Raw genomic sequence first — 25,865 nt, 5'->3', positions numbered from 1 at the left:
AAAATATTAGCTCTTTCCTATGGTTATTACCCAGTTTAAGAAAGAAGGAAAAGTTCACCTGCAAAAGTTCACCTCCACAACTTTCAGTACTGGGGAAATAGTAGAAATTGGAGAATAAAATGTATTCTTATAATACTGCAATTTTTTTAAGAGAGAGCTCGTGATGATATGGTGTTCTTAGATCACTACAAGGATTTATTTATGTCTTCTTATTTTTCCTGTATCATAGATTTTGATATATTTACAACTCTGGTAATCAAGATTTCAGTTTACTAAGTAAGATAGATATGTACATACACTCAAACTCAATGTGGTAGATTACACAGGTGGATGATAGCAGTTCCTCTGAGTGCAATTCTAATCACCCTGTGATCATGTTAGAGTAAACATTGGAAATACTAAAACAGTGCGCTGCAAGTTTATGGAATTAGTTTTCAGAGAGCAGCCCTACTGAGACTATACTTAAACCAACATCTATTTCATAGATTATCACTTTTGTATCAATATGTTGTGACAATAGTTTTAGTATGAGTCTATTTCAGTAAACCGAAGCCTCAATATTTATATTATATGATATTTTCTTAAATTTGTTGTAGTGTCAGTCATCTGCAAGAAGCAATAGCAGATGAATGTCAGATTCCAGTGGACAAACAAGTTTTGTTGATTAGTGGTGGTGAAAATTTAGACCCTGGGATGAGAGTGTGTAGTTATCATGCTGGCACAGTAAGTTGTATTTATATAATCACCATTCATAGTAATCTCGTATTTAAATGTTCAACATGTTGTATCATGTTAAAGTTTAAAATTGTATGATCTTACGAAGGGATGGGAGGGGTAGCTGTAGATACATGTCATAAACTGCATCAAGTAAGGGTCAGCAGTTTCCCTTAAGGACCAACAGCTTTTGCTACCTGTTGGCCTTTACAACCAACAGTCATTTCCCCTTATTTTATATATATATCTTCTTTATTACCTCCTTATTATATTTTACATTTGTAGACAAAATAAAATAATACATGTTTTGAGGTAGGTAAAAGGAGACCAGAAAAATAGCTACTTGCTAATCAAGTCTGTCTCCTTAGACACTGTAAATAAAATTTACAAATAAATACATGACAAAGTATAAAGAGGGCAGTGAAAAAACTAAATATCTATGAAAATATATACATTGTACATCAACATGAGTTGCAGTATATTCATATCAGGTGAAGAAAATTTTAGTGAGTTACGAAAAACATTCCTTGATGATTTGGACCTAACATCAAGAGATAAGTTGTTCCAGTGTTCACACACTGATTGGTTTCTATCTCGGCTAGGTTGTCTGATCTTCTATGGATAGAGTTTGATATGAACACAAATAGTAATATTTTATTTTCAGGATACCAACCCTATATACGTGTTCAGTAAGAGTACAATAGAGTCTGCAGCCCCACCTTCACCTAGTGTGTACGGAGGATCTGATGGTGATCTCAAATATCAAGTAGAAGGATCACTTAATATGAATCCATCATATGAGACTGTCATAACCAGAGTACAGCTAGCATTGGTAAGTTAAACTCATTACACTCATAACCAGGGTACAGCTAGCATTGGTAAGTTACACTGTCATAACCAGAGTACAGCTAGCATTGGTAAGTTACACTGTCATAACCAGGGTACAGCTAGCATTGGTAAGTTACACTGTCATAACCAGGGTACAGCTAGCATTGGTAAGTTACACTGTCATAACCAGAGTACAGCTAGCATTGGTAAGTTAAACTCATTACACTCATAACCAGGGTACAGCTAGCATTGGTAAGTTACACTGTCATAACCAGGGTACAGCTAGCATTGGTAAGTTACACTGTCATAATCAGAGTACAGCTAGCATTGGTAAGTTACACTGTCATAACCAGGGTACAGCTAGCATTGGTAAGTTACACTGTCATAACCAGAGTACAGCTAGCATTGGTAAGTTAAACTCATTACACTCATAACCAGGGTACAGCTAGCATTGGTAAGTTACACTGTCATAACCAGGGTACAGCTAGCATTGGTAAGTTACACTGTCATAACCAGAGTACAGCTAGCATTGGTAAGTTACACTGTCATAACCAGAGTACAGCTAGCATTGGTAAGTTACACTGTCATAACCAGGGTACAGCTAGCATTGGTAAGTTACACTGTCATAACCAGAGTACAGCTAGCATTGGTAAGTTACACTGTCATAACCAGAGTACAGCTAGCATTGGTAAGTTACACTGTCATAACCAGAGTACAGCTAGCATTGGTAAGTTACACTGTCATAACCAGAGTACAGCTAGCATTGGTAAGTTACACTGTCATAACCAGAGTACAGCTAGCATTGGTAAGTTACACTGTCATAACCAGGGTACAGCTAGCATTGGTAAGTTACACTGTCATAACCAGAGTACAGCTAGCATTGGTAAGTTACACTATCATAACCAGAGTACAGTTAGCATTGGTAAGTTACACTGTCATAACCAGAGTACAGCTAGCATTGGTAAGTTACACTGTCATAACCAGAGTACAGCTAGCATTGGTAAGTTACACTATCATAACCAAAGTACAGTTAGCATTGGTAAGTTACACTGTCATAACCAGAGTACAGCTAGCATTGGTAAGTTACACTGTCATAACCAGGGTACAGCTAGCATTGGTAAGTTACACTGTCATAACCAGGGTACAGCTAGCATTGGTAAGTTACACTGTCATAACCAGAGTACAGCTAGCATTGGTAAGTTACACTGTCATAACCAGGGTACAGCTAGCATTGGTAAGTTACACTATAATAACCAGAGTACAGCTAGCATTGGTAAGTTACACTGTCATAACCAGGGTACAGCTAGTATTGGTAAGTTACACTGTCATAACCAGGGTACAGCTAGCATTGGTAAGTTACACTGTCATAACCAGAGTACAGCTAGCATTGGTAAGTTACACTGTCATAACCTAGGTACAGTTAGCCTTGGTAAGTTAAACTCATTACACTCATAACCAGGGTACAGCTAGTATTGATAAGTTACACTGTCAAAACTAGAGTCTAATTAGCATTAGTAAGTTTAAACCATCATAACTAGAGTCTAGTTAGCATTTGTATGTTCTAGTATTGGTAACTTAAACCATCATAACCAGATCTCAAATATCAAGTAGCGTTTTCTATGAGACTGTCATAACAAGTGTACAGTTAGCATTGGTAAGTAAACCATCATAACTAGAGTCTAGTTAGTATTGGTAAGTTAAACCATCATGACCAAGTGTGATTATCGTAAGTAGAATCCAGTTTGGTAACTCAAAGGTACCATATATAACCACTATAACTATGATATGTAGTACTAAAGTGTAATTATCCATCTTACTATTTACTACTGACTAACTGTTCTGTGTTTTTATTTACAGCAAATCTACGACTTGGCTAAAGATGAAGTCACCTGCTGTGAAAGTTTAGTACATGACCAACACTTACAACAACAAGGGTGGGCAGCAGTGGTAGCTAATCTAGAAGATATTAGTAGGTAAGAAACATCATCTCTTCTCAAATATCATGACTAAACCAATTACAATTCAGACAGGTATTAAAGTGGAATGCCATTCCAGGAAATGAAGTCACAGTCATAAACTTGGGGTCAGAATGATTTCATGATTTTACATCACCTACAATTACCTGCAATTACAGAAAAAACATCAAGTTGATTGCTGCTTTGATAGGATATCTTTGGTATGTGCTTTTGCATAATGGGAGTCAGCAGAAATAATGTATTCAAGTTGCCTGCTGAATATTCATGAGAGTTGTTCAGTTAATATAGGCTCATGAATATTCAATGTGCAACTTGAATACGTTATTTCTACTGACTCCCATGATGCAATAGCCCATAGCAAAGATACACTATAAAGGCACAAGATCAACTTGATGTTTCTCTGATATCGCAAATAATTCTAGATGGTGTAAAATCATGAAATTATTCTCCAGAACCCATAGTTTACGAAAATGTCTCTATTTCCTGAAGTGCTGTTCCCCTTTAGAATGTACATGTATTAAGAAAATGCCAAAATACCAATTAGAATGCAATCTACTGTGTGGCTATATGATCATCTAGGACTAGTGATTTGATTACACTACACTGAAGAAACCTACATTTTATCAAGCTATCCACTCAAACTTGAAGGAATTAAAAAGTTTTGAAAGCCAGTCTACTGATGTACGTGTGACATTTCACAACTGACTTCTAGAAACTGGCAACGAAAATTGAGAATTGAGCTTGAAAAGTTCATGGTCATAGTTAATGTGGCTCGAGGGCCCACTCTGCCAAGGTTGTGTATAATACAACGTCTCATGGTCATAGTTATGTGGCTGCAGGGCCCACTCTGCCAAGGTAGTGTATAATACAACGTCGCATGGTCATAGTTATGTGGCTGTAGGGCCCACTCTGCCAAGGTAGTGTATAATACAACGTCACATGGTCATAGTTATGTAGCTCTAGGGCCCACTCTGCCAAGGTAGTGTATAATACAACGTCTCATGGTCATAGTTATGTGGCTCTAGGGCCCACTCTGCCAAGGTAATGTATAATACAACATCTCAGTACATTGTACAACAAACTAACCACTAAAAATGAAAAATAATACAACCACTACGAAAACAAAGGAAAAAAAACACCAAAGAAATACTAGCAAACTGTCATGAATTGGAAATATTATATTCAATTTGTTGGAAAGACAATTTCACCCTACGATCACTACCTAGTAATCTTTGTTATTTTTTCAGTGCATTTGGTCAGAGATCCAGTATATTTCAGCTAAACTTTGATGAGTTTCTAACAACAAGATCCCAATACTTGACTATGTTGAGAGACTTTGGTAACGTATTGTCTTTGCTGTCTAAGATGCCATTACTACCATGCCTACTAAGTCATCAAAACAAAGCTAAAGACTTATCTCATTCTCTTACACTACTACAATGGATAAGTAGTCAGGTAAGGGATGATCACACAATGTCACACAATCTCAATAAGCGAATATTGTTCATTTAGGACAAAACATCTTCCCCCTCCCCCTAAATGAAGTCACAGGTACTACATCACATGTTTATATATAATAAAGTGATGTAAACTATGATGCGAAATGTAGCGGTCACACCACTATGGTCAGTGCAATGTAAAAGCGTGGTAAACATGAATTGCAACCATATGGCCCTGTTTACTGTGATGATGGTAAACACATCAAAACACTACCAGAAACCCAGCACTGTATCTCACATTAGAAGTAATTTTTTATCAACTTATCAACATCTCAGTAGTAAATACAGAAGCTGTTATCATTGAAGGAGTGAAAGTTTTCAAAATTTGGTTAGAAAATAGAAGTGCGAAAATGAAGTTCAGCAATGACGTTGAAGCCAGACCCCCCCCCCCCCCCCCCAACGAATGAAGAGTTTGCTTATTTTGCTTGTGTGACATTGTGCGATTGTCCAAAAGTTATCAACTTTCATTCACTTAAAATGAAATTTCATCTGTGCAGGTAAACTGTAGTATCAAATTGAAGTTTTGTTCCAAACATAAACTTGAAAATTGTAACCCCGAAATTTTTGACTGCCACTTCAGTCTTTTGTCAACATACTGATTATATAAATGTGTATGTTTATGCTTCACAGGATCAGAGGAGTACTTTGCAACAAATGGCAGAACAATGTATCAAGGCCCTAGAACAGGTATGATCATTATTTCACTTATGTGTGTCAAGGCCCAGGAACAGGTATAATTAGTTCAGCTGTCAAGGCCCAGGAACAGGTATAATTAGTGCAGTTGTCAAGGCCCAGGAACAGGTATAATTAGTTCAGCTGTCAAGGCCCAGGAACAGGTATAATTAGTTCAGTTGTCAAGGCCCAGGAACAGGTATAATTAGTGCAGTTGTCAAGGCCCAGGAACAGGTATAATTAGTTCAGTTGTCAAGGCCCAGGAACAGGTATACTTATTTCAGTTGTCAAGGCCCAGGAACAGGTATAATTAGTTCAGTTGTCAAGGCCCAGGAACAGGTATAATTAGTTCAGTTGTCAAGGCCCAGGAACAGGTATAATTAGTTCAGTTGTCAAGGCCCAGGAACAGGTATAATTAGTTCAGTTGTCAAGGCCCAGGAACAGGTATAATTAGTTCAGTTGTCAAGGCCCAGGAACAGGTATAATTAGTTCAGTTGTCAAGGCCCAGGAACAGGTATAATTAGTTCAGTTGTCAAGGCCCAGGGACAGGTATAATTAGTTCAGCTGTCAAGGCCCAGGAACAGGTATAATTAGTTCAGTTGTCAAGGCCCAGGGACAGGTATAATTAGTTCAGTTGTCAAGGCCCAGGGACAGGTATAATTAGTTCAGCTGTCAAGGCCCAGGAACAGGTATAATTAGTTCAGCTGTCAAGGCCCAGGAACAGGTATAATTAGTTCAGTTGTCAAGGCCCAGGAACAGGTATAATTAGTTCAGTTGTCAAGGCCCAGGAACAGGTATAATTAGTTCAGCTGTCAAGGCCAGGAACAGGTATAATTAGTTCAGCTGTCAAGGCCAGGAACAGGTCCATTGCTTTCAGTTAAGTGTGTGAAGGCCCAGGAACAGGTATAATTATTTCAGTCAAGTGTGTCAAGGCCCAGGAACAGGTATAATTATTTCAGTCAAGTGTGTCAAGGCCCAGGAACAAGTAGTGATTTAGCAAGTTGTCTTTATTGGTTATGATGTAGGCTTAAATTGGATTGCAGTAAAAAACAAAAGTGAAGAAAATGTACAACATTCACAAAAAATGTTTGGTTGAAAGGCTGTTCTGGTAGTAGTAAAATATCTGAGCAGATCTAATACAAAAATGATCTACTTCTCAGATGATAGTATGTATGTATGGGAAAAGTCTGAGGAAATGTTCTGTTTTCTTCCCTCAGTTTGATGAGTCAGTTCTCAACAACTTAATGACAGAAATCAATACATCACTTGGTAAGTAAGTTCTCATTAAATTGTACATGATGTAGATTTTGTCCAATATTGCTGACATGTGGGTTTATATCCCAGCATTCTAGAATGCCTGTAACAGTGAGGAAAGTCTTGCAAACTTGATGTTGTTTACTATACTAATACATTCAGTGATTGTTACAAGTTTTAGGACCCCATAAACTAAAAGATGGAAATCTGGTAAAGTTTTTGCACACATATTCATTTTAGTCGAGATCAAAGAAAAATGTTTGGAAACTGTGATACATGTTACCTTCTTTTTACCCCCCCCCCCCCCCCAAAAAAAAAAACCCTGTTAGAATGAGGGGAATACTACATGTTCTCAGTTTGATAATACGCAATGATGGAAATGTTTCAAAGGGCACAAGCTGAGTTTACATATTTTCTGTTCTAATTTGTGTTGCAAATTCTAACAGTTTTGCAGTATTCTGCTTACTGAAGCATAATTAACCATCACCTACAATTGACTGAACTCAATAACTTACAAATAATTTGGTTAGATGTACTTTATTTGATGTATAAAATATTGAGGACAATCTTACTATGCAATCAACTGCTAACAATGCCAGAAGACAATGTCATAAAAGGTATGCATTGACATTAATATTATACTGGAATAGCTTAATTGAGGTTTCATTTGCATAAAAAGTTTATAAACTCAGCTTGTGCCAATTTTACAAACTGAAGTAAAACACTTTCTCTATTTGCTACACTCATTTATAGCATTCATATCAAGTGTAAAACTCTTTCAATTGATTTATTTCCAACCCTAGCATGTGGCCTTTCTAATGTGTTCAATTAGCAAATGAAACAGTATACTTTACACTTGATGTGGCTGCTGTAAATGATTGGGGTGCATACAGAAAACGCTTTACTTTGGTGTTATGGTTGTAAGTGATATTTTCACCTGTCATTTAGTTGATCATTATATATTTCATATTTATACCTAACAGAGGGAGTTGATAATGTCAGTATGAAGGAAATCAAAGGTCTTGGTGATAGATTGTATGGTTTGGAACAGTTAATGGCTGGAGCTCGGAAGATAGTACAGGAACAAGGTGATATGTCTCAGGTAAGTACAATGTGAAATGATTTTAAGTGTTCATACACAATTTCAGAGAGAATTCTTTGATGTGAAAACTTTAAATGTAGAGCTATAAATGAAAGTACATGTACGGTGTAACTTTCATTTCCAATTTGATGGTATTTGATTGAGAACACAGATGTTCAGCAATTGTAAGACTTTATGATGTGCATTATGAAATAAGAAATCACTTTGTCAGTACAGTGATTTCCAGTTTTACAATATTTGATTGCATACACAGATGTATAACAACTTTATGATGTGCATTATGAAATAAGAAATAATTTTGTCATGGCAGGGATTTCCAGTTTTACAATATTTGATTGCATACACAGATGTATAACAACTTTATGATGTCAGTAAGAAATAATTTTGTCATGGCAGGGATTTTCAGTTTTACAATATTTGATTGCATACACAGATGTATAACAACTTTATGATGTGCATTATGAAATATGAAATCACTTTGTCATGGCAGGGATTTTCAGTTTTACAATATTTGATTGCGTACACAGATGTATAACAACTTTATGATGTCAATAAGAAATAATTTTGTCATGGCAGGGATTTCCAGTTTTACAATATTTGATTGCATACACAGATGTATAACAACTTTATGATGTGCATTATGAAAAAAGATATCACTTTGTCAGTACAGGGATTTCCAGTTTTACAATATTTGATTGCATACACAGATGTGTAACAACTTTATGATGTGAATAAGAAATAATTTTGTCATGGCAGGGATTTCCAGTTTTACAATATTTGATTGCATACACAGATGTCTTAGCTAACAACTTTTTTATGATGTGCGTTATAAAATATGAAATCTCTTTGTTAAGACAAGGATTTCCAGTTTTACAATATTTGATTGCATACACAGATGTCTCAGCTAACAACTTTTTTATGATGTGCGTTATAAAATATGAAATCTCTTTGTTAAGACAAGGATTTCCAGTTTTACAATAATTGAGAGAACATATATTCATCAACTTTTATGATATGTAAAATGAAATATGTAATAACTGTCAATACAGGGATTTCCAGTTTTATAGTATTTGATTGATTGAGAACAGATGTTTATCAACTTTATGATATGTAAAATGAAATATGTAATAACTGTCAATATGGTCTTTATAATCTTTTTATGCAACCTGCAACTGTGCAACCTATTGTTTCATAAATAAATAAACAAACAAACAAACAAACAAGCAAAACAAATAGATAAATAAATGAATAAATAAATAATAAATAAATAGATGAATAAATCCAGGGATTTCAAATATTACAACATTTAAGTAAGTGGTACATTAACTTTATGATCTGCATTCTAAAATATGAAATCATTTTGTCATGGCCATATTGCAGGCATTTCCAGTTTTTCAATATTTTAACATGACACATATATAGTATACAACAACTTTATGATATGCATTGTGAACTATGAAATTAATTATTTTTCAACTTGCAGGGATTTGTTCAGAACCAGGAACGAGTACACAAACTAAACGATCCATCTATACTACCTGATTTATGTAATAGTCATCAAAAACAACTAATGGTGATGTTAAAAAATCACAGCCAACTCAGAGATATTAGGAGAAGATGTACACTAGCTAAAGAAGAATTGTCCATTAATCTACATGCTAGATTACGGTATGAATGTAATTAATCTCATTTTCACTCTCAGACCCATGCTTGCTGCAATAGGGAACTTGCAAACCTGCCATGTTGAATGTTGCATCATGGGAAATGTGATAATAAATACTAATCAATTAGTATTGTAAACAATGTTGATACATTGTTTGTAACCACAAATAATCAATTCATAGTTACCCTGACAATTGTGGGAGGTTTATTTTATCGGTAGCTCCAGATTAGGTATTACGATAACCATAGATGATCCCATAGTCCTTTGCGTCTGAGCATGCTTAGTCTGGATTGCAAGTTCCCTATTGGAACTTCTTTCATCAAATAATCAAAGATATATTCACTAAAAATTGGTCAATTACTTATAAAAAGACATTTTATCTGTTAATTGGTGGTCAATATTATCTGTAGGTAGTGTAGTGGTAAGTTTAAATCTTGAGCGAAAGAATGGTTTTGAATCTGTCACCATGTTAAAACTGTACTGGTTGTAACTGGAGTATAATTATCAGACAACCACAATATACTCATTGAAAAATGTTAAAATACCAAAAATTAGATAGTGCATGCATTGAATTTTGTTCATGTGTCGATAGATTGATATAAAACATCGAAAGCATATATAGGATATAGAAACTTCTTACAGGAGAAATGAAGATACCTTGGCATTTCACTCATGATACAGGACGTTTTTGACACCATAGAGACAACTTCAAATGTAAAAGAAACAATTATGGAGGTGCCGCACACCATGGGGAGTAAAAATAGACAAATTACCATTTTGATTATCAGTTGGAATTTTAAAGTAAACAGTCAAAGTCATTAAAATCATCAAGTCCATGTTCATTTTTTGTAGCAGAAGCCTGTTTGTACTACACTGTACATATAAAAGAATGCTTTTTCACTTTTCAATCTGATTAGGTAAATGATCTTGCTGTGTGTGTTGTGTCTCTGTTGTCGTTTGTCTACAGTTAAATTGTGTGTCTATCTCTGTGCTAAAACATATTCCATGAGTGAAATGCCAAACCAACATCATTTCTCCTGTAAACAATTCAAAGTCTCAGAAGTGATTGTTTTTCACACCAACTTTTTGATCTTTCTGTTCTTAGCTGGATAATGTACGTAGAAAAGCAGATATCTGATATAGACAGTAAAATGGTGATATACCATGAGAATCTGAAGAGATTACGACGACGTCTGGAAATTGTAGAACAGATACATATGGCACCTAAACTCTATGTCATGGCTGTAGTTGAAGTCTACAGGAGAAGACTATTTTCTACTAAGTTTATGGAGGTATGTGAAAGTTGATAAAATGAGTGACTAGCTGTCTTTGTCTAGTGATGTAGTTATCCTAAAGGCTTGCAGTTATAACATTGAACAAAAGAGAATGATTTTACGGAGAGTGTAGAAAAAGTGTTTTTGCCAAGGGTGGTAAGTAAGTAAAATCTACCAGGTTCCCTTGTCATGTTGTGACGTGTGTTCCCAAACAGAATTACCATAAACGCTATCGGGGAAACACTGCCATTTTTACATTTTTTCCCTTTCTGTTACCAGGGTTCCCCAATCTTAGCAAAAACACTGATCGACATTGGTAAAATTTGAAGTACAAGAGTCTTTAGTTTAGCTTTCTGTAAACAAACATTTTTCCGTAAGGGGCATATTGTGTGTATGTGTGTCTCTGTTCCTGTCTCTGTCTCTGTCTCTATCTCTGTTCCTGTGCCTGTGTCTGTGTCTGTCTGTCTGCCTGTGTGTGTCTGTGTCTGTGTCGGTGTCTGTGTCGGTGTCAGTGTCGGTGTCTGTGTATGTGTCTATGTCTGCCTGTGTCTGTGTCTGTGTCTGTATCTGTGTGTTTGTCACTGTGACTGTGTCTATTCCTTATAATCCAACTGACCCTGATTTCAGTGTCATATTGCAGTAAACAACACCAGGCACCCAATGTAATTGTACATACGGTTCCACCATTGACTGGTGCAGTACCTGCCAGTCATTCACATTGTTTGTACCAGCTGTTGCCATGAGAGATTTAAAGTACACTATAGTCACATATCATAAACTGATTTATTTGGTAGAATACTTATCATGAAGACAATACTTTACTAATGTTTCTTTTTTGTAATATTCCCACAGATAAAAAAGAAGCTCTAAATACACTATTTTTACATATCTTACATTTTCTTACACCAACAGTGGGCTAGCAAACTAACAGAAGATGCTGGTCAAATTCAAGGTGAGGAAGTGTCCAGAAGAATGGAATTTTCCGCTGTCATGGGAAAACACTTCCTTCATGCATTGTTTCCTGGACTTGATGATTACCCATCATCCTTTGCAGTGAGTAATGATTAATACTTTTCATAACAAAGAGAATAGGTTACCATATGTCAAAGGTCACAACTATAATGTATAGTATCTTGTCTTTTGGAATATTTTAAGCACAGCAGTTGTTCGATTCACACATACTTGCCTTTGGGTCCAGAGCTGTGAAAATTTCACGAATAACTAACAACTTTCAAATAAGATTTTGTTTCTGTGCAGAAATATACAACTGCTGACATCGAAGCAATAACGACCTGAATTTTTCATGATTTTCCAAATTTCTGGTATTATTTTCTTATTTTTCTCCATATTTCAACTAAAGTTTTAACCCTATTACCATCATAACTTCTTTTTTCCTCTGACTGTCTACTTCCCGTGTCCCACCGTTATCATGGTCTTATCAACTTTGCATTAACTAGTGTACAACATATTCTAGAATAAACTCACTTTTTTTAATATTACAAATCCAGAAAATCTTGAAAAAAGTCATTTATTCCTCCTGGTCCCTGTGATTTAAACTTCTGTTGAAATTAGTAAAAGATATATATTGAAACTAATGTTTAGAATTATGTTATTATTGTAGATTGAAAAATCATTGACAACAATTATCGTGTTTGTTTTTCATGTCTTTTTCTCACCAGACTGAAATTCCAGATTCCTTTGATACTGGTCTTCCAGAAATTACAGTCTCTGATATAACAGAGTTAAAAGACTATGTACCAGAACTTGCAACACTGCTAAGGTGAGTAAAACTGAGATATAAAATGATTGATGTACCAGAACTGGCAACATTGCTAAGGTGAGTAAAACTAAGAAATAATACTATGTACCAGAACTGTGGACTGACTGTAAATAGATACTAAGATACATATTTGTATGCAAGCTAGGGAGTTAGGGTCAGGGTTAAGAATGTGGTTAGACTCCCTAGCTCAAACCAGATACATCATTTTGCCATTGACACTCAACAATATATTGTTGGTTGTCAGTGGTCAAATGATATTAGCTTGCATACAAATATGTATCTGGTTTGTGCTAAGGAGTCTAACCATATTCCTAACCCTGACCCTAACTCCCTAGCTTACATACAAATATGCATCTGATTTGTGCTGGGGAGGCTAATCACATTCCTAACCCAGACCCGAACTCCCTAGCTTGCATACAAATATGCATCTGATTTGTGCTAGGGAATCTAATCACATTCCTAACCCAGACCCAAACTCCCTAGCTTGCATACAAATATGTATCTGATTTGTGCTAGGGAGGCTAATCACATTCCTAACCCTGACCTGAACTCCCTAGCTTGCATACAGTATGTATCTATTTACAGTCAGTCCACTGTTCCCCAATCTTGCCAAATTTGGTTCATGTCTTTGACTGATTGACTATTTCACATTTGACCTTACAGAGTACCTGATGTTGACAATTGTAAGAAAGAGTTTGAAGAGCACCATCAAGAAGTCCTTGCATTGAAGAGTTTGACACTTAGAAGTCCTCTCAAAGAACTTCCTGAGGGAGGTGAAAAATCACTAATAGGAAATATGACCCCAACTCCAGGAGATAAGACACCCACTATAGGTGATATAGCATTCACCCAGGGTGATAAACAACCTGCCAAGGGTGATAACGCACACAGTCTGAATGATACAGTTCCAACTCTGGGTGATATGGTACCTAGTAAACCTAATATTGCACCAAGAGATGTAGCAACCAGTACAGAGCAGACTACCAATCAGGATGTTGTCAAGGTTACAGAGGATGCAAGTAAAGACGTTGTCAAGGATACCGAAAGAGTAGATGATAATGATGAAATGAAGAGACTAAGTCTCAGTTTTGAGAAAGTCGCTCTTGATGAGGAGTTCCAAAAAATGGCTGAGGAACATAGACAGTCCTTGAAGAAAATTGATGAGACGGTTCAAGGAGCTGCTGGTCAAAGAACAGCCAACAATGTACCGTTAGAGACAATGCCATTTCTGTCGTTTGCTGACCAAAATGAGGAGTTTTTGTCAGCTAGTCAGAGTTTACTTCCTGATGTGACTGACGGACGGAAGACAGACATATCGACAGGAAATGCAGAATTGAAAAGTACCTTGATACAGAAAACTATAGAACTTGTCAAAGTCCAACATGAGTTGCAGATTTCTAAAATGAATCTGGTCAAGGAAAAGGAGAAATGTCAGAAATTGTGTCAAGTTTTAAATGACTCCAAGGCTACAATGAAAGTAGATGTGCAGGATATTAAAGAGTTGATTGAGACAACTAAAACAGACTTCAGTGTTATCGTAGAAAACACAAATACTAAATTTGTACAGGCAGTGGAGAATGTCAAAAAGGAGTACAAGAAAGAAAAAAGTGATGCCCAGAGTTTGATAAATCAACTGAAACAAAACACAACTGAAATGGAAGAGACATACAAGAAAAAACTTCAAGAGGAAGTCGATAAGTGCAATAGTGTACAACAACAGAATAAAACTTTGAAAGAACAACTGAAATCAACTGTTGATAACTCTGAATCTGTACAACAGAACTATGAAAGCCAAATGAAAGAATTGCAAAGTAAGTTAGAGCATGAGAAGGATAAAGCTGTAGAGAGTCTACGAAATGACATGATACAGCATATAAGAGAGTTAGAAATTGATATTAAAGCCAAGGAGAAAGTGATTGCAGAGTTAGCTCTAGAGAAAGATCAGCTGGCCAAGGATTTAAGATCACAGTTTGAAAACGCGAAACGAGAGCTGGAGGCAAACTTGAAAGTTGAAGCAGACAGAAAAGAACAAAGAAGGATCGAAGAAGTTGAAACGAAACTGAACTCGGAGCACAAGGAGAAGATGGAGAGTATGAAGACAAAATTTGAAGAAAATGTCAAGAAACTTGCAGAAAGTTCACAGAGAGAAAAAGAGGAATTGAGAGAAAGGATTGAATTAAAATATTCGGAAAATATAACTGAATTGACAGAAAAGTTACAACACGAAAGAGAATGTGAGATTGAAGAAATTAAAGAACGACTTCTGAGAGAACACCAAAGTGAACTTAATAGTTTGCAGGAAAAATATGAAGCTGAGAAAAATGATTATACCTTACAAGTACAGAGTAAACTAGATGAACAAATGATGGGAAGTAAAATGGAAGAATCCTTCCAAACTGATAAACAAAGTGCTATCCTGGCTGCCACGGAAACGGAGCGGAGGAAATACGAAGAACGCTTGCAGAAATTACAAGCTGAGTTTATGGATGAAAGAGAGCAGGCCATCGCCGCTGCCGTGGAGATGGAGAGACAAAAACATCAAATTGAGATGGATGACATGGTGAGATCGTATGAGAAAGATAAACACGATAGTTTAACTAGTATGAGAACCAGTCTACAAGCAGAAAAACAAGTCAGTTTTAACGAAGCACTCACTAAAGTGACGCTAGAGAAAGTTAAAATTATTACATCACTGGAACAAAAACAAGAAGAATTGAAACTACAACAACAGAAAGATCAAGGTGAGTAAAAAGTTAAATTTGACAACAAATCATCAACCAATCAGGGGAACTCTCTTGTAAACTGTAAATTCATACATGTATATTGATTAGTTAATAAAAGTCAACATCTATCTATTGGCCAATCAGGAACTTACTCATATTAGCATGCCTTTCACTGATTGGTTGATGAAAGTAATCATTGACCAATCAGGAACTTACTCATATTACCATGCCTTTCACTGATTGGCTGATAAAAGCAATCATTGACCAATCAGCAACTTACTCATTTTAGCATGACTTTTACTGATTGGCTGATGAAAGTAATCATCTGTCAGTTAACCAATCAAGTATTTTCCAGCCATGTCGTGTAATTGATTGGATAAGACATTGCAGTGTATTGAACAAAGATGCTAAAATAGGAAGTGTTAGAATGATATTAAAGTCTTGTATGTTATGTACCTACTAGAAACCATAGCAAAGTTACTGTCAGGCCATGCTGACATTACTGAAGAAACCAACAAAGCCCTCACACAAGCACAAGATACAGAAAAACAACTCAGACAAAATTCTGAAGACTTGAAAAATAAATTGGAACAAGCTGAGAGGAAATTAGAAGTGTTGGAAGGAAGAGTTCCATTACAGAGAGAAAGACCACTTTCAATGACATTTGATAAAATCCCTGAGGGTTCATTATCAGCATCAGCTCACAGGTAAAAAAACGACAACTTGCATTCTTTTATTACAGTAAAAGTCACAATACTTAGTCTATAACTTTGGCATTACAGTATTTTCCAGTATTTGGGATATGAAGCATAAGGGCATATGTTCACCCTGATCTCCAGTGAATCCCCTCTCTGGTAGCACTACTGTAAACGCATCATAATCTTTTGTTTTTGGGGAGAGGTTTTGCAAAACTTGAGATCTGACTACCACAAACCAATTAAATGTTATGTTTTTTGAGAGTGAATGTCCATGGACTTTGCGTTATGAGTGAAAATTTGTACTCAAAAGAGTCAAAAAATTTCTTGACAGTGAATCTGAAAATTTTTCACCTACTTCTTGTCAACATCATCAGGTGTTTACTGTGAGTAAAAATTTTTATTTGATGTCATGTTTTGTTACATAACCATGATATCTCACACAGACCAGTGGAGAATCCAACAACAGAATACTTATGTTGGCTTCAGCTCTCAGAGAATTAATTGTTGGGGTTGTTTGTTCGGTGATATTGCACAGAATAGTTTAGAATCCAACGACAGAACACTTATGTTGGCTTCACTTCAGCTATCGGAGAATTTATTGTTGTGATTTTTCATTTTGTTTTGTTTTCTATAACAGTGATATTACACAGACCAGTTTAGAATCACAAGATAGAATCCATATGTTGGATGTAGCTCTCAGAGCCAAGGAAGAAGAATGTAAGACATTAAATCAGAGATTGGTAAGTCTTAATTCTTTACGTCTCTTCACCAATGGAAGGAAAATTCAGTCTTGGAACAGTCACGGTGGTACTATAGTAATAAATATATGTACCAATAAAATTGTCTAATCCTTGCTGTTACTCATATCATTAGAATTTCTAAGATTTGAATTTGTACAAATACAACAGTCATGTATATAATGATTTAGTGTGTCAGTTATAAGAGACAGATAACTGATTATGTTTTAATCATTTATTATTATTTCAGTTACAACTGACAAGAGCTACCTCTGCCAGGGCTGACAAAGTGTCCATTCAAAAGTAAGTCTTCATTGAAATCCTCTGTATCATGTAAAATTGAGGAAAGAAAAGTGACATGTGTAGGAATTGAACCCGCGTCCCCTAAACACTAGTCAGAGTGCTCTAACCAGCTGAGCTATCGTACCAACTGGTAGATACCGTGAACTGAACCCACGTACCCTGAACACTAGTCAGAGTGCTCTAACCAGCTGAGCTAACGTCCCAACTGGTAGATACCGTGAATTGAACCCACGTCCCCTAAACACTAGTCAGAGTGCTCTAACCAGCTGAGCTAACGTACCAACTGGTAGATACCGTGAACTGAACCCACGTACCCTGAACACTAGTCAGAGTGCTCTAACCAGCTGAGCTAACGTACCAACTGGTAGATACCGTGAATTGAACCCACGTCCCCTAAACACTAGTCAGAGTGCTCTAACCAGCTGAGCTAACGTGCCAACTGGTAGATACCGTGAATTGAACCCATGTCCCCTGAACACTAGTCAGAGTGCTCTAACCAGCTGAGCTAACGTGCCAACTGGTAGATAGCGTGAATTGTTCCTGATGTGTACTTTCTTTCCTTTAGGCGGTGGTGAGAAGCCAACTATCTTGTAGCCAGTCATTTTGTTAGCAATTGTTAATTCACTCCTTCAGGCCAACATAGATGGATATTTGTATATCATGAGAGAAATCTGCCTTCTGAACAGTCTCAGGAGCGACTAAAGAATGTCATGGATTTTAACTTTGTTATTATATGTTACTATGTCTGTCTCTTTTAGTGAAAATGTCTTTGTTTTTACTAGAGATGGTATTCCATTGTCATTGTATTATGAGGTTTTAATTTTCTTGCTTATGTTTTGATTTGTTCACTGTTACACAAAGTATTGCCAATTTTCTAGGACAGTAAAAGTGTATTTTATATAGAATACGTATGTATGTTAGAACATAGACCCTCATGGTTAGAATTATATTTTAACAAATCAAAACCAAGTGACAAAGCTGACGTGTTCTACACTGTGTTATAAACTAAGTATAGATTTAAAACCAAGTGATAAAGCTGACGTGTTCTACACTGTGTTATAAACTAAGTATAGATCAAAACCAAGTGATAAAGCTGACGTGTTCTACACTGTGTTATAAACTAAGTATAGATCAAAACCAAGTGATAAAGCTGACGTGTTCTACACTGTGTTATAAACTAAGTATAGATCAAAACCAAGTGATAAAGCTGACGTGTTCTACACTGTGTTATAAACTAAGTATAGATCAAAACCAAGTGTCAAAGCTGACGTGTTCTACACTGTGTTATAAACTAAGTATAGATCAAAACCAAGTAACAAAGCTGACGTGTTCTACACTGTGTTATAAACTAAGTATAGATCAAAACCAAGTGATAAAGCTGACGTGTTCTACACTGTGTTATAAACTAAGTATAGATCAAAACCAAGTGATAAAGCTGACGTGTTCTACACTGTGTTATAAACTAAGTATAGATCAAAACCAAGTAACAAAGCTGACGTGTTCTACACTGTGTTATAAACTAAGTATAGATCAAAACCAAGTGATAAAGCTGACGTGTTCTACACTGTGTTATAAACTAAGTATAGATCAAAACCAAGTGATAAAGCTGACGTGTTCTACACTGTGTTATAAACTAAGTATAGATCAAAACCAAGTGATAAAGCTGACGTGTTCTACACTGTGTTATAAACTAAGTATAGATCAAAACCTTGTGATAAAGCTGACATGTTCTACACTGTGTTATAAACTAAGTATAGATCAAAACCTTGTGATAAAGCTGACATGTTCTACACTGTGTTATAAACTAAATGGATTGTTTTTCTCTCTGTCTAGTTTCTCCATTGGTGATATAGTGTTGATCTGCTTTGATGAGTATCGTGAGAACTATGTAATCTTCACCATTGGACCAATCCTGTATTTTGTTCACTCAGACTCTGTCACTGCATTGGATTTGAAACCACAACCAGGAAGAGATAGAAAGTAAGTGTCAGTATTTTTACAAGGGTTAATTCTGTCAGTGTTTTACTGGCCATGGGGTTTTAGTATCCTTGACTCTGACTGGGGGGTGTGTGTGTGTGGTGTGGTGTGTGTGTGTGTGTGTGTGTGTGTGTGTGTGTGTGTGTGTGTGTGTGTGTGTGTGTGTGTGTGTGATACCTTGTAAAATTTGCACAGTTTTCATATACAATGGCAAGTTTGTTTTACTGCAAATTAACACTGGAAGTATACCACAATTAAATACTATCAAAACTCAGATATAATTCAGTATAGTTGATTAAAACAATATATGTTTCCATGTCTCTCCATGTGTTGTCTATGTGTGATTCTTGATACTAGAAGTCAATATGTCATTTCAGGTTATGTCCACTCATTGATGTTAAATCTCCATCTATGGACCTAATCTAATCTGATTTAATCTAATCTAATTTTCTTATATAGCGCATTTCATAAAACTATCTCAATGCGCTTTACAAAGCACAGAAACATGAGTACAAAAACAGACTAAGAACAAGCAAAAGTCTTATTGAAGAAATAGGTCTTAAGACCCGATTTAAATGCCTGGAATGTAGTGACACTCTGCAGATACGATGGCAGAGCATTCCACAAGTGTGGGGCACAAATTTAGAATGCCCTGTCACCATAATAAGCAGTATTGCTGAGTGGTTGGTGTAAGTAAATCATTCCAGCAATCAAGCAACAAAAAGATCAATGGAGAAAAATTGAGTTAGCTTAACCTGATGATGATGATGAATTCAGTACGGCATTCAGTCTATATGAAGAATTTCAACACACAGACATTGCTTGCTATAAACCAAGTTATCTGATTTTTATGACAATTTTGACATATTGTGTTTGTTTTTACAGGTTATGGGTGCTAGGACAGATTACAGACAAAGAGTACTGCCAAGCTAAGAAGGTAACGTAAACCCACAAAATAATACAAAAAACAGACAGGCGGATGGACAGACAGGCATACAGACAGACAGATAGACAGACAGACAGACAGACATACATGCAGGCAGGCAGATAGATAGATAGACAAACAAATTGGCAGGCAGACAGATGGGCAGACAGACAGACAGACAGACAGACAGACAGACAGGCAGGCAGACAGACAGACAGTCAGTCAGGCAGGCAGGCAGGCAGGTAGGTAGACAAATTGGCAGGCAGGCAAATAGACAGATGGCAGGCAGACAGACAGACAGACAGACAGACAGACAGACAGACAGACAGACAGACAGACAGACAGACAGACAAACTGTCATAGATAAATACTTGGACACAATAGAAGTAACAATTAGTGTAGCATACTTTCATGTTATAGATTCCTACATTTGTTTAGAAAAAAAGAAGTGACCAAGTTGTGAGTTGAGATAGAGATGATTATTTTACATCTATTTTCCATTCTCTTCTTCATTTCTTTCATATAGGCTCAAAACCGCTTCAAAGTTCCACCAGGTACTAAGTTCTACAGAGTTAAGGCTGTACCATGGCCCAAGAAGACATAGATAACAGACTATAGGTCAACCCAAGCAGGGTTATACAATGCCTTCACTCATTGGCTGAAGACCGAGTAATATCAAGTCTGTAGGCCTTCTAAGCCAATCAGTATGTACGTACTATCCAGACATGTGCTGGCCATATCATAAGCTAACCCTTCAGTAACAATACTATATATCCTAGGTGTCATCTAGTAAGTGTCCAATCAGAAGCTAGTGTTTGTCATGTGATTAACCTTGTATAGCCTTATATGGAATTCATTAAATGTTATAGCTTCCATGATTGGTCAAAAATGTATCAAATTGGTAATGCAGTATTACATGATTGGTCTAATGAAGTCAGGTGACTTGCAACAGCTATATCTGTAAGTGTTGATGTGTAGATTGTTTTCTACAAAACAAAATGGAAGCTTGTCGAGTTTATTTGAAGGGTTAAAATTCTTACAGCATGATAGTATTTTGAAATCGTAAACACTGTTTGAAAACGTAAACTACTCTCTGTCAAATAGCTCTTTTTCAAAATATTTGCACGATGCCTTGAAATCTTTGAACCTTGTGTTTTTGTCTCTATACAGATCTCTACTAAGTACATCATGTACAAAAAATTTCATATTTTAGACATATTTTTGAATTTCAATGAAATTTATGGGATGTTGGCAAAAGGTCTTGCAGTGAATTTTCAATAAGATCACTATATATGTGATATGAATTTCAAAATCTTTACATGATTATAAACTCTCGTCCCTACCAAAACATTTTTTTGCATTCAACTCTACTGCAGAACAACATTCTAGAAAAATGGACACTTGCATGAATGTAAATACTCACCCCACCTATTCTCTCCTTCTAGATTCAAATCATACTCTGTCATAACATTCTAGAAAATTGACACATAATTTTGACTTTATGAATATTGAAATTCCTTGCATGATTATATGTCCATCAGACAAATCAGGTTTAGGCTAGGGAGTCATAAGTCATGCTCCAATTTGTCTCCCTAGCTCAGACAAAGTTATATACCTGTTTATAGTCAGTCCACTCTTCCACACTTTGAGCTTAGTGTTAAATCTTATATGTTACCCAAGCAAAAAAATTTTTATCCATTTTATTTTGTAAAATGTTACACCAGAAAAGATGGCCATACTTTCAGATATCTACATCGTACCGATTATTTGTTTTTTGGGAGTGTTCCAGTCACTATCAAAGTATAGCATGATAGATTAAAAGAAATTTTTCAATTTTTTTTGTCACCTAATGCTACAGAACATTCAAAATATTTCAAACATCTTGTTTCACTGATGATAATCTTACATTATTAAAAAAAAGATAAACTTACAGAAATTGTCATAGACTATGTGAACAACAGCATCCTCACTGGTCGCAGAGACACCAAGAATAGCGCCCTCTCTGGCAGATAAGGTGTACTGCTTGAAATTATATTACCATAGAAATGATGTCAAATTGTGCAATGTCAAATGGATCACTGAAATATGTCATGTCAGGCTATGTGTGTATATGTCATTTCTAGAATTATTAATACCCTTCTGAAGGAAATAAGATAGTTTCTTGAAATTAAATTAAACTTATTAAGATCCAAGGTATTACTGTTCGTAAACATTGTATACAGGAATAATAGATGTCATCTTATAAACGAAGTACAAGACATACAGTCATAGAATACAGCTATAGTCAACTATACTTCATGTTTGTGTAATTCTGATTGGTTGTGAGCACTTAACAAGTGCTTTGATTGGCTGTTTCTGTATTTTGCAACAAATCAAGATGCTGCATTTTGAAGTTTTTTGAGAGGTGCTTGATGTAAAGAAATGGTGATATTTTTCTAAGGATGTCGATAGATGTAAATCACTGTTTATTCTATAATGTAATAACTAGTGTGTTCTGTATATGTAATTCTATGGTCTACTCTTAGTCTATAAGTTTGTGATGATATTGTTTACCAGTCTATTTCAACATGCCAACAGTTACCATTATAAACAGTGTAAGGGTGGTAAGTAGGTAAAATCTATCTGAGTTCCCGGTCATTTTACCAGGATTTCCCGCCAAAATTCCAGTATAATGTAATGGAAAAGTTGTCAGTTTCACCACAGGGAAAAGGAGGAATGATCAATTTTGTTCTCATGATTTTCTGGATTTCTAATATTATTTTCTCTATATTTCAAATAAAGTTTTAAATATTGTTTCCTTTCACTTTGTTTTCCCTATTTTCTACCTGTTATCACTGTCTTATCAGAGTTTACCAACTTTGCATTCATTAGCAGATTGCTAATCCGAGAACAAACTCACAGGCTTATTGCCCAATTAACACATTGCACAGTGAGTGTAAACATCTACTGAGCTGACTAATGGCAGTACAGTGTGTTCTAGGATTAGCTATAAACTCTGATAAGACAGTGATAACAGGTACGAAAAAACAGTGAGAGGAAATAATATTTCAAACTTTATTTGAAATATAGAGACAATAATATTAGAAATCCTGAAAATCGCGAGAAAAAAATTGATTATTCGTCCTTTTCCCTGTGGTTTGACCAGATTAACCCCTTTCTTATACCGTACCTGGGTTACCACACTCTAGGAAAAGCACTCTGAAATCCAACTAGTCTAGCTATTGACCGTTGGGCTTTCATTTGATATTACAACAAGTGACCAAATCTCAGAGAGCACCAAAAGTGATCATCAGGGGCACCCCAATCACTCTCACCCTTGAGTTTTTGTTCAGTAACCTTCAGAGTACTGACCCAAGGTCTTATTACAAGACTACATGAAATGAAAATATGTCATGTGTGCCAATAGAAGCTTAATTCTCTATTCAAAGTTTGTAACATACAATTATAATAGATTCCTTATCAGACATCATATTTCTAGCTTGTAGTTATCTGCCACTGCATTGATAGTATCTTACAACTTTACGTAACCTTACACGTCTTTCTGAACACAGGCTTGCCTCAATGGTCAGCTCTGTCTCATCTTCATTCTTGGTTGATTCTCTAATGTTCCTGGATATATTTGCTTTATAGTTGTACAAAATGTCTTGTTCTTTCCAATGTTTATCTAGACGTTTTTGTGAAAGTGTTGAGAGTGGGTGCATTTTACAATGAGTGATGGTAAATTGTTCCAAATACTTAAAACTCTAGTTGGGAATGTATGTTTTCTTAAGTTCAAGTTGCTGTGTTCTTGATATAGATGTTTGTTAGTTCACCCTACTGTAGTTTTATAACCTAACTTTCTTTTTACAACTCTCTCTCCCTACACTATTTCTCTCATTGGTCAACATACACCACAGGTGTATTGTTTATATGCAAATTAGACATCCGTTTTCCCCTCCCCCTATACACTCACACTAAGTAGGTATATGTATTATCATTGGTTAGCACCACAGGTGTATTCCTGATATGCAAATTAGACATCAATACCCTTGCTCGACACTAAGTATGTATGTATAAGTATTTGTCAATGGTAAGCTGAAAAGGTGTATTCCTAATATGCAAATTTGACATGATAATCCCCCCCCCCCCCACTAAGTAATATGCATATGTATTATCATTGGTTAGCTGAACAGGTGTACTACTTAAAATCTGGATATGTAAGTGTTATAACAGAAATCAGTCATTTTACAAATCAAGGTGTCAGATAAAAGTAATATTTGTTATATATTTTTGCCAACTTGTAATGTATTCATGCATTATGATAAAAAGACTACTTAAGAGTGAACAGTTCACCTTACCTTGCTGATATCTGGATCCGAATACATAATTGGGGGTCAAAGGTTAAGATAGAAATACAGCTGTTTTCAGAGACTGGATATATTCACAGTGTAGTATTAGTATCTAAGATATATATTAAAGTGGCCATATGGATGAGAATTTTATATTTATTTTGGATTTTTATTTGATAAAACAACTTCACTATATTTTTATACATGAAAAAATAATGTGAAATAACATATACCAAGTCTATGTTCATAACTCAATAAACTGCAAAACATTAAACAATGTGTAAAATGTTTGTTATTGTACGTACAATAACAAACTTTTTACACTTTTTCCATCTTTTTGCAATGTATTGAGTTATGAACATGGACTTAGTATATGTTATTTCACATTATTTTTTCAAGTATAAAAACATAGTGAAGTTGTTCGAAAATAAATACCAAATTCTCATCCATATGGCCACTTTAAGAATAGTATTGTATCTTTTTAGATTGTTGTAAAGTCTTTCTACAGGTTCTTGTCTTAATATATAGAAACACATAGCTGTATTATCTCTACCAAATGCAATACAACAACCTTCAACTGACCACGGCTCTAAGCCTGTCTCAAGCTGTGCTAAAACTAACTACTGACAGCTAGTTTCCCTATTGATCACAGGTCTAATCTTTGACTCCCTGAGAAATCTATCTTTGTAACAACTGTAAAAAATATTATTTCCATGATTCCAGTCTAAAAAACAAAATTGAAGTTTCCCCAAAATTTACAGAAAAATTTGTTCTAAAATTTTTGGAGGGAGATCTTTGGACAATTCAACATATCATACCTAAGGAATGCATGCAGTTTTGACTTGGTGTACTGAAGTCACACCATTTATTGATTATTTCTAGTTTTTGAAAATTAGTGAAAATGGCAATTTGGAGATGTTGAAATGTATTAAACTAAACTTATAATTAATATTCAAGACTTGTGTTAGAATGAAAACGATCGACTGTGTGTGCTAAATAGATATGTACAAGAAAAGTTCATATAGAAATAACAGCCTAGAAGTTCTTAGGAGCAAATTAGACTACATAAGTACATTAAGATAACATTTATTGTCGAAGAAAATCGCTTTCGATGCACAGGAAATTGTGATGGTTTAATTTACAATTATTTTTTAAAAATATTTGAGAGTAAAGTCTGTAAACTACTGTTACACTCATACTTCCATATACTCTATACTACATATACTGTATACTATAATGTAAGGGTCTCTGTACATTTCATTGTTTTAGTGAATGAATTACATTATTTATCAGTTATTTACATTATTATATGTACATTGTAATCATAATATTGGTGCATTTTGACTGACTTTGTTGTCAGTGTTGGAGTGTCATATAGCCTAACGTCAAATTGTGTTATGGAATATTAAAAT

General features: G+C 35.5%; 1 protein-coding gene across 1 annotated transcript; it reads left to right on the top strand.

The window, feature by feature from the left end:
* The first annotated feature begins 678 nt into the window (after window positions 1-678).
* On the top strand, window positions 679-20,872 carry LOC144445710 (RB1-inducible coiled-coil protein 1-like). Its single transcript, XM_078135352.1, has 19 exons — window positions 679-723; window positions 1,379-1,546; window positions 3,400-3,515; window positions 4,766-4,973; window positions 5,648-5,704; window positions 6,907-6,958; window positions 7,927-8,045; window positions 9,529-9,713; window positions 10,814-11,000; window positions 11,895-12,035; window positions 12,662-12,762; window positions 13,426-13,637; window positions 13,812-15,503; window positions 15,949-16,192; window positions 16,821-16,923; window positions 17,171-17,223; window positions 19,057-19,203; window positions 20,086-20,137; window positions 20,652-20,872. Exons 1-19 carry the CDS (start codon window positions 694-696, stop codon window positions 20,727-20,729), a joined length of 3,945 nt encoding a protein of 1,314 aa, XP_077991478.1. The 5' UTR covers window positions 679-693; the 3' UTR covers window positions 20,730-20,872.
* The last annotated feature ends 4,993 nt before the right edge of the window (window positions 20,873-25,865 follow it).

Source organism: Glandiceps talaboti, chromosome 14, assembly GCF_964340395.1.
Source record: "Glandiceps talaboti chromosome 14, keGlaTala1.1, whole genome shotgun sequence".
NCBI lineage: Eukaryota > Metazoa > Hemichordata > Enteropneusta > Spengelidae > Glandiceps > Glandiceps talaboti.
The sequence above is the reverse complement of the archived record's forward strand: the minus strand, read 5'-3'. Positions and strand labels throughout refer to the sequence as shown.